General features: G+C 38.0%; 1 protein-coding gene across 2 annotated transcripts in view; it reads left to right on the top strand.

Annotated features, from left to right (window-relative positions):
* The first annotated feature begins 899 nt into the window (after positions 1–899).
* Gbe1 (1,4-alpha-glucan branching enzyme 1) overlaps positions 900–10,602 on the top strand; it is a 284,824-nt gene continuing 275,121 nt past the window's right edge. Inside the window, exons 1-2 of one of the 2 annotated variants that reach the window (XM_087213936.1) lie at positions 902–1,261; positions 6,765–6,817. In XM_087213936.1, the coding sequence (XP_087070062.1) occupies positions 6,780–6,817 (38 nt within the window). In that variant the 5' untranslated portion in view covers positions 902–1,261; positions 6,765–6,779. Of the gene's footprint in view, positions 1,262–6,764; positions 6,818–10,602 lie in introns of both variants that reach the window. The other variant, XM_087213932.1, reaches the window with a different exon arrangement.

Genomic DNA, 10,602 nt, shown 5'->3' with positions numbered 1-10,602 from the left:
TTGTTGTACTTACAGAAAATAAGCTATGCCTCAGAGTTATCTAAGACCTCTAGTCATTCACATAGTCCTCTGGACTGCAAGTATCTTTCACGTCTCTATTAAATTCTTCACAAAATATCTAGTTTTGAATGTTTTAAAACTCAAAAGCCCAAGGCTAATCAATATTGTTTCTCCTCCACAAACCCTGGGATTCTCCATTCCTAAGTACTGAGAAAGATATCCTTAAGCTAGTTCAGTTTCCAGGCACAAAGCAGCTAAGAACTTCTTGAGGTGGTGAGAACATTTTTCCTACTGTCCTATTCTGTTTTTAATAAAGAATCACTGAAGTAAAAGTCAGTTAAGGGACTGGAAGACTTGGGAACTAACCGAGGTTTCTTGCTTTATCAGTGTTTGTAAGCAGCAGAGTGTAATTCCAATTTAATGATTTTCTCTGTCATGTCTCATCAAAGATTAATCATTGAAAAGCTTGTACAATTATTACCAAAGACAAATACATGCCTTTTCTTTTTTTGGCCCTATGGGGAGTGGGAAAAGTTTTGGCATTGTTTAGAGCATAGTACAAGAGTGTCAGTTTGTCTTCCAAAATATTCTAACTTGGTGAAACTCATGAGAACAGCACACTTTAGAGAGCCCTCAGTAAGAAGTGACATTAAAATCTTTAACACTATTACTTATCTACACTTGACTGTTCCCCTTCCTGTGAATTTACTTTTTTTGAGACACTGCCCTAAAAAAAAAAAAAAAAAAAAAATAGAGGAGAGTTTCTTCCAAGAAAACCACGTACATTATCCACTTCAAGGGTACCGCGCTAGTGGTGTCGCTCAAGAAAAGCGGCCGCTCAGTGGGAGAGGGCAGGGCTCAAGTCCGCTCTGGACCCGCCTTCTGGTGGCTCCAGGGCTGAGGAGGAGGGTAGGTCCTCCTGGCCTCCGGTGCTAGCCGCGTGAGTGGCCAGAAAGCTTCGGCGCCTCCTACCCCCCAACCCCGGCCCAGGAAGGGGGAGCGAGGGCAAACCCTGCGGGCTATAAAGGAGCCTGGCCGCGCGGCTCGCCCAGGCTCGCCTCCGGCTCCGCCTTCTCCTCGATCCTCTCGGATCTCGGCTACACGGGCTGCGGCGGAACATGGCGGCTTCCGCACCTCCAGCTTCTCAGGGCAAGTCCTCGGAAGCGGAGCTCGCTGTCGCCTTGGCGGACGTGCCCGAACTGTGCCACCTTCTGGAGAATGACCCGTATCTGAAGCCCTACGCCACGGACTTCCAGCGCAGGTACCCCCCAACCTGGACACTTTCCCTGGCCCAGCAGCTCGTTTTCCAGGAGCCGCTGGAAGCTCGCTCCGCCTCACCTCGCCCAGCTTGTCCCCTCCCGCGCGCCGTCGCCGCCCATCGCCCGCGGAGAGGAAGTTTGATGGGCGGGGCGTTGCTCTCCCTGCCTTTGCTAGTTGTGGGCTCTCAACTGCCCCCTTTGGCAAACTTCTTTTCTCAACCCCTGTTCACTTCCTGTTAATCAGCGGTCTTGCGCCGTGGAGTACGTGCTTTGCTTTCAGAGCTCCTTTCTCCTGTTGCCCCTGGAGAGTGGGGCCATTGCCACTGCAGGTCTTGTGACACCAGTGTGTCCTGTGAGTGAGCGTGGCCGTGACACGCGGAGAGCATAAGTGTGACTTCAGAACTTTCCAGTTTAGTTCATAGCCCCATACTGTGATTTTATATGGAACAGTATTGTTAGGGACACACTATATTCTTGTTCCTGTTAATATTCCACCTTTCAGGGAAGATTAAACCTATTCTAATCAGTTTTTCCTCCCTTGAGCCAACACTGATGAGCAAATGTTATGCAACAATTTGTCATATTTGACCTTGCCATCTGGAAGAAGTGAGGAAAGCCAAACTTCTAAAGGGCGCCTGAGGATACTTAATTTCAGCTTATCTCCCACCATGCTTCAGTATATTGATGTATTACTGATTAGCAGTATTTACCAATTATAATTTACTCAAAAAGGCAGTTTTAAAAAATTAAAGTAGCTATTATACTGGCTGTGTTAGGTAATGTTCACTTGTGAGGTGAGCCCATTGTGACTTAGTGTCTGCTCTTTCTTTTTCCAGTGAAACAAGGGTCAGTTGAACTCAGGACCTTCCCACTGAGCCACGTCCCCATCCCTTTTTGAGAAAAGGTCTTGCTAAATTGTACATGCTGGGCATGAACGTGGGATCCTTTTGCCCCAGACTCTCAGGGTACTGGGATTACTGGTGTGTGTCACACTTGCTTGTTAAGCACAGTCACTACAAAATGAAAACTCCCTTGGCAACAGGCTATAAGTAGGCAATTTTTTTAAGTCATAGAAAAATATCTAGCTAGTGACATGAAGCAGCGTTGACAGTAACCAAAGTGAATTGATTTGTGGATTGAAAACACAACTTAAATTCATGTCCCAACGTTGACATGTTGTTACCTGTATTCAATTCAAGATCTCTTAAAGAAGCTCCTATGAACACAAACACTACTATATAGAGATTGAAAAGGGACAGCAATATACAGCTCATTCCAGAATTTACATGGCATAATGAATGAGCCCTCCTCAAAGTACCATGTTGGACTGTTGCTCACTTAATCAGGTGACAATGCCATTATGTAAACTATTGGGGAGCAGTCTTGTGAAATTACTTTCGGAAGATGAAGTACATACATGATTTTGGAGTTACCACATAAGTTTCAGATTTAAAGACTGGATTTGATTTAAAGATACTAAAATTTTAGAGTAAAACAAGGTAATTAAAGGTGAAGGTGAGACTTTTTTTTGATGTGCTAATATAGTAAGAATGACTAATTTAGTTGTTTGCTTTGTAGAATGATCTTATAAAGATTTCTAAAAGAATATAGAGATATTCTAAAAGAATACTGGTGGAAATGTTCTGTTTCTTCTCCAGTCCCCCTTTAAATAGTCACAAGCAGAAAAACATCTTTTGTTTAGTGTTTAATGTACTTCACTTTGAGCTCCACTGGGATTGAAACAATTACAGTCATCTTTCATGGTTTGTCAAAACTAACAAGGGGGACAAAGGCCAGAATAGAGAAGTGGGAGGGGGGTTTCAGCGTGAATAGTCTGGTCCAGTGGGTCCTTGTATGATCCATTCTGACCTGGATTCTACTTCTGTCCTTGATTCTGAGTAATTGCTATTTTCCAGCACACATGTTCCATTTAGTCATGTCAAACAGTAATTTGGCATTTGGCAGCTGTAGTTTTTTTTTTTTTTTTTTTTGTTAACAATTGAAGACTAAAAAAAGATTACTCCTTCATAGTCTAGTCTTTGGTGCTGGTATTTACTGCTACGGTTTGGATGTGTCTCTTCTGTAATTCAGGTGTTGCCAGTGTGATGTATTAAGAGGTGGGATATTTAAAATGTGTTTAGGTTCCTGCCTGTGAGGGCTCCTGCCATGCAAGCGGAACCAAAACACTTATAAAAAAAGCTTCAAGCAGTTTTTTGATCCCGTTTGGCCTTCTGCACGTGAGGGCACAGCATTGCCCTCTGGAGATTGCGGAAGGAAGGCATCATCTTGAAAGTGGAGAGCAGTCCTCAGCAACAACTGAACCTATTGGTGCCTTGCTCTTGGGCTTTTCCAGGCTTCAAAGCTGTTAGAAAATAAATTTCAGTTTTTTTATACATGATCTAGCTTCAGATACTTAGTTAAGACAGCACATATGGACTAAGATATTAGTTGTATTTTCTGTTTATTTCTAGTAACTCACTTGGGTAGGCTGTCTTTGGCTCACTATGAATATATAACTAGCCAACCATTTACATGCAGAGTATGCTTGCTACAGAGTACAGAAATTTGAGGTACAAACCATAGCATATAAGTATGGTGATAGGGAAGGCAGTTTCTTCTCATTGATAGACTGTCTTACCTTTGTTCAGCTTTTCTCCATTTGAAATCCTCTTTTGCAAGCTTATTGTTATTTTCACCTTTTGTGTGTGTAAGAGTTCTAAATCAAGGGTGGAGAATTAGTGAGTTACTGTGCTATAAATAAAAATTGGTACATTGGTGTGTGTGTTACCTCCAGGAGGTCTCATTAATTGCCCCTTAAGATGATATTTTACACTTGGCTCTTTTGGTTTTATTTTCAAACTCTTGTTTACACTATAATTGGTTGCTGTGGTTATGTTTCCAAAATCTTGGTGTTTAAAATCAAGAACATTTAATTGTCCCTTTGTGACATCCTATCTTGAGTTAGCCAGAGATTTCTCCTCAGAGCAGTTACTGAAAGATCTAGGGCTTAGGAAGAATTTGTTTTGAAACATGCTTCAATAATTGTAGTGGAATAGAGAACAGGGAATAGAGAACATGTTAAACTATGCATTTGGCCTTGCAGGTGAGCCCCTTCTGATACATTATATTGGTCAGTGCAGGTCAGCTTGTCATGTGAATGAAACAGAGGACTGACGATTGTGAACACTGCTCAGAAGAATACAATTGCTCTAACAGTAGTCTGTACTTTGTATTTAAAGTTTATAAAGTACTTGCATATATATATATTATGATATGTTATCCTCATAACAATACCACAAGGTAGATAGGGAAGGCATTTTTCCTATCTTACAGAGGAAGAAAATGAGATTTGATCAAGTGGCTGACATGAGTTCACATGGCCAGTAAGTGTAGCTGGATTTAATCTTCACTAAAACTGTTCTCAACAAGTTCACAAGCTTCTTGATAATTTAATGAGTCCATCTCTCCTTTTTTAGCATTGCACATTGTGAACTAATTATTGCCTTTTGAAGCCATTATAGTTTTTTCTTCCATTATCTTTGGGGGTTTCTCCTTAGCCTCTTTCACACCAATTAATGTAAGAGATGCTCAGGGGAGTTCTCTAGATCTTTCTATGTATTTCTGCTTACTGTACTTTTCCTAGATATTCTTATCCATCCTTTGGATTCTGTTTCATGGGGCTACCTATATCTGTCTTCACCCCAGGTCTTTCTCATGATCTGAGACATATTAATAAGTATTTTCATTTTGATGTCCTGTAAGTACAAAGCTCCATATGTATAAAACTGAACTTAAGATTTTCATACCAAACCTATTTGTGCCTTTATATACCATCTTAGTGTGTAGTATTTTTATTTATCGGGTGCCCAAGGTTGAAACTTTAAGATATGTTCTTAATTACTCCTCTCTCCTCCTTCATTTCTAAATAGTTGCTAACTCTTTCAAATGTGTACCACCCTCCATTTCCACTGTTATCCTATTTCAAGGATAAGTTTTGGTTTACAAAAAACAGTCTCATAGTTTTGTCCACTTTTCAGATTTTTACCCCTCTCTACTCACCCCCCCCCCCCTCAGAAACAGAGTAAATAAATGCATTTTGAAATAGGCATGATACTCCTCTGCTTTAATCCTTTCAATAATTCCTCATTTCTCTTAAGGAACAGTACATACTCCTCATGACTGGTAAGCATGCTTATTACCTACTCCCTGTCAACCTTTTCAGCCTCATATTTGCACCCTGCCTTTCACACTGTACAATCTAACCAGAGGGAACCTAACAGGAGAGGAACAACTGAGATGTCCAGGGCTGTCCTGTTAGGTGCATAAAAATATCAGTACAATAAATCAGAGACAGGGTACCATTTTCCATGTTTAGTCCTTTGTCCTTGAATATAGAAGATTTACATTTATTCTGTATATATACTCAAGAAGTTGGGTGGGGCATCAGAGTAAAAGATAAGACAGATCAAAAATAAGAGAAATTTTCTGGTCTTTATCAGAAAAATGACATGTTTTAGTTTAGCAGGAGTGAATTAATAAGTGAACCTGTCATGTATTTAGTTTTATTAATATACAATAATATAAAACAGTTTATCCAATGAAGTAGCTCTTATAACAGATGTATAAGGACATCAGCTTGAAGGTGTGCCAGCATATTATGGTTTTCTGAATGCCATATGTTTTGGTCTAGCCCCATGTCTGGTTATGCTTTTATACATGCTGTGACTTTTGCTTGATGGCGTTCTTTTTCCAGTTCTCATGGTAAATTTTTATGCATGCTTCATGACATAGCTTAGAGTTATGTTGTGTGCCTTCCCTGGCTTCTTCCTATCCTTCATGTTTAAAATGGGGGAAGAGGTTTTGTGAGCCCATGGGTTTAGGTATTACGATTAATGTGAAGATCTCCACTAAGTTAGAGATAAAAATAGTTTTTACATTGGTATCTAATCAGAATTGGAAAGTAATTTGGATTTATGATGTCAGCAACTATACTCACAGCATAAAAGTTTTAAATGGTGCCTGAGTGGTATACTTTTGTCACAGTACCCAGCCAAGTTGGAGACTGAAAAAAGTCAAATGTCAGTGATATCAGAAGGCAGGGAAAAATCTGAAGATTATGAGATGCATGTGACCTGCTCTTCTGTTCTCATAGCTGTTCTGTTCTCTAGCTGAGATCTGTACTAATTCCAGAATCACTCCTGAATTCTCTACTGCAGTGGTCAAGAGGCTCTGACCTTGTCTCATTTTCAAAGTGCCTGAAAATGACTTGATGGAATATTTTGGTTTAGTTTAGGCTCTGGTACATGCTATACCACCTCTGGAGAAATGACTCTTTATGTGGTAACTTCTTAGAGGATTTCTTTCAGTTCTCACTATGCTGGACCCTAGTCAGTCAGTGAGATGATAATATAGTCTCTGTGAAATGTGCTGTAGTTTTAGAGTAATAAGTATATCATGCTGCTGCTATTTGAAAGCATGCATTAAGCTTCGATTATACATTTACAGGTATTAAAGGAAAACATGAAAGTGTGTTCTTCCAAGAGAATTGCTGCTTCCAGGTACCTTTCATTCCAAAGTGAGCTTTTCTCTTTTTTTTTAAAGAATAGATTCTCTTCTTGCGGTGATGTCTGCTCATCAGTATATGTTCACCACTGATTTGAATCCAGGGTTCTTTTGTGTTTAGCTCCATTCAGTTTTGTATTTAGGGCAACAGGAATCCAATTTCCTGACTAAAGGTAAAACTCCACATTAAACATATGTTATATAATTTATTGATTTATTATACAATTTCCCTGAAGATTATTTGACATTGTTTGGATTATGGTGACTAATTGTAAAACTCAATTGATTTTTTTCTTTATGTTAAAATAGCTAGAATAGGCAAAATTTAGTTTCATTACTTGTGAAATTAAAAAAATTAAACATTTTGTTGAGTGTATGTGTTACAAAGTAAAACAGTGAGACAAGACTTGAATTTTAGTTCTCTTAACTATTAAATAGCTTTGAGTCTAAGAACACGTTCAACTCTGAACTTCAGTTCTTCTTTGGTGAAAGATGGATTGAATCTATTCGTAGGATGTCTTGAGGATTAGAAATATATGTAAAGATGTTCAGCAAATAATAATTTGATATTCCAACTTGAATATTATACGATTTAATTTTCATGAGATCTCATTATTGTTAGCTTTTAAAATGCTATATCTTGAAATCAAATATCAGCTAAATACCAGAAATGCCCCACAACTCTGTTTTGCTGGTTAACTGTGTCTTTACTTCAGAGGGTTCCTTCTATTTCCTGCAGAAGTGATTGTGTGAATGAGGTAAGGCATGTGGTAATTTTAATCATAATTTAATAGACAAGGGAAAGAATATGTTTAAACTTTGATCCTTAATTTGGAGTAGAAATGATAAGGCAATTGTCAGTTTACTATAAGCCGAAGGCATGATGAGTCCTAGGATATAATAAGCACAAAGCTGCTTTTATTGAGAGAGGTAAATGCTAGCCTGCAGAAATTCACAATCATAGTTCTCTTGATCTTCCGTTTCTGTCCTTTTTCTTCTTTCATCTGACTAAGTGTTCATTTTCTTGGGCATCAAACAGCTGTAGGGATTTACTTCCTCCTGAACTCTAGATGTTAGAGGAATGGTTATACCACATTTATTAATAACAGGAAAAACTGAAAATACGACAAATGTAGAAGAAAAAAATATATAACATTGGCTTAAAAGCTTCTAAAGGAAAGAACTGTTCTAATGTAGTCTGAACATGTGTGTTTGATATGTTAGATCCTGTGTTCTGCCTTTTTTTCTTTTTTGGTGTTTGATGATTTCAGTTATTTTCAATAGATTTGATTTTTGTCATGAGATGCATAAAACAAAAGAATGGAATATTCATGTATTGGTTTGCTCTCCCATGACACACCCAACACTCAGAATTTAAAAGAGGTTTATTTGGCTCATGGTTTCACAGGATTCAGCCCATGGTCATCTGGTTCTAAGGCCAAAACATCATGCGACAAGGGTGGCAGAACAAAGCTGCTTATTTCATGGGAAGCAGAGGGGCCTGGGACCAGATACAGTACCAGTCAGGGTCATGCCTCCCTGACCTACCCAGACACCCAGAAGAATGCTTTACTAATTTTTTGAGTGGTTCACAGGCCAGTCAATTTTAACAATTAAGTTTAGTCATCACGATTTATATGTATTTTAATACATCTGTTGAGTAATCAGTTACAATGAAGCATAGTCCCTGGGGAGATATACTAGTTCTATAATCTCCCCATAAGATTATCAAAATCCAAGTCTATACATAAATGTCTTGCATAAACTTGAAGTTTTATATCCAGCACATAAAACCCAGCTAGCTATGTTTTAACCAATGATACTGTATATTTTTCAATTTCATCTAATTTATATTGTTCATAAATGATAAGCTTCTAGCCCCAGGTTATATTTAGTTACGTATAACTACACTGTATGTATGTGCATGCTATTACTGAAACATGATATCAGTTATATATTTAGGCTTGTGTAACTGAAAACCCAATATAACTTTCAGTAGAATATCCCTCAAACTGATTAACTGTCACTTATGAAGACAGAAGGTGAGCTGTTTGGGCCTTAGCATGGATCATCCCTTCTAGCCTTACTAGGTATAGAATCCAGGAATGCTCTGCCTCTGAGCTACATTCTCAGCCTTATTTATTTATTTATTTATTTACTTTAAATGCAAAGTCTGATAAATTGCCCAGACTGGCCTTGAATTTGGAATTCTCCTGCCTCAGCCTTCCTAGTAGCTAGGACTGTAAGCCTGGGTGGATTCATCTTTTATCTTTCTGCTTTATTGTCCTTAACATATAGTCTCTATCCTTCTTACAAGATAACTGGGGAATTTTAACACCACATCCATGTTCTATCTGATTGCAAATTATAAATCAGAAGTGACCCATAACATCCTTACTTGAAAGTGAGCCTGCCTTATCAAGGCTTTCAGTTGGAGAATGCCTTTTTTTCTCCTTCATCAACCTTCCCAAGGCTCTTTCCCTTGCTTCAAAGAGGAGACCACATTTGGCTAAAGTAGAAAAACCCCAGTGAGATCATGTTACTGTCTTTCAACATTGTATCTGTACAAATACACCTGAGTAAAGCCCAGACATTTCCACTCTTCTGTAGAGAAGTCTACAGCTATACCCCTTACTATCATTAGCCCCTAGATTGGGCTTTTACTTTGCCAGACATGCTCAGTATTTTTCTACATTCCTTTCTTGGGGAAATATAGATATTTTTTGGCTGCTCCATCCCAAAGTGAGCTGGTCTGATCTCTTTGGGTACTCGCTAGTGTGTCTCGGGGAGCTCCTATATCTTATCTTTGCTTTTTTAGTGTCACAGATAGTTTACCCTTAAACAGTATGAAAATATTTAGAGAAGAAATCAGTTTGATAATTACTAATAATTTTCCCATGTTATTTTGAGTTCATGAAAAAAACGATCAACTAAGTTATTTGGTGTACAGAATATTTGTGGGATTAGAAAAAAGAGAACTAACTTAAAGATGTCGATGTATGCTCAGTCTTTAAGGCAAGAGTTGTGTTCTGGTATCTACATACAAGTTTATAACATGTTACAATTAATCATTCTGTACATTCTTTTTAAAGCCTAATATGTATAGTTAGACATAGTTCTTTGGAGTATACCTACTGCAGACTTTTCATATATTCTTTAAAACATAAATTGTGTTCTGGTGTCTAGCTACATATTAGCTTATAAGATTTCATGATTATACATTCAATATATTCTTTTAAACCTTAAGATGTATAGTTAGAACTATCATGCTTTTCAATATATCTGCCACAGATATAGAATTATCATAGGAAAGCCTTGTGCTTTTTCTTTGAAAATAGAATTAAGGGACAGTTTCTAATTTCTTTTTGAGATCAGAAGATTAACAATGTGTCTGAGATCATGTTAACTTTTAAAATTTGTTATAGGTTTATTATTTGTTTTAAAAGTATTACTATGAGTAATAGTATTAGCTTATGAACAAGAATTGGTGAATTACTGTTGCTTTTCAGTTTACAATTCTCTCAGGATGACTAGTTAGTATGCCAGGATTCTGAAGTTTCACTAATGAATTCATGGTTGTCATTTCTGTTCTTTTTCCCCCTTCTCATCTCTTATCTTTTTGTATTAAAAACCTGACACTTTTGTTTTCATTTTTATTCGTTCTGTTCTTTCTGCTTGAAAGTCTCCTATCCTCTAACCATTTCTTTTGACGGTGCTGTTTTGGATGTTTAAATTGTCCCTAGTGGTTTGAGTACAGTGCAACTAACAGGTCATGTTTTGC

The sequence above is a fragment of the Heterocephalus glaber genome, unplaced genomic scaffold, assembly GCF_053883595.1.
Source record: "Heterocephalus glaber isolate CG9 unplaced genomic scaffold, H.glaber_assembly_v1.0 deba00000122, whole genome shotgun sequence".
NCBI classification, from domain to species: Eukaryota; Metazoa; Chordata; class Mammalia; order Rodentia; family Bathyergidae; genus Heterocephalus; species Heterocephalus glaber.
Note: the sequence above shows the minus strand (reverse complement) of the source record. Positions and strands in the feature narration are given on the sequence as shown.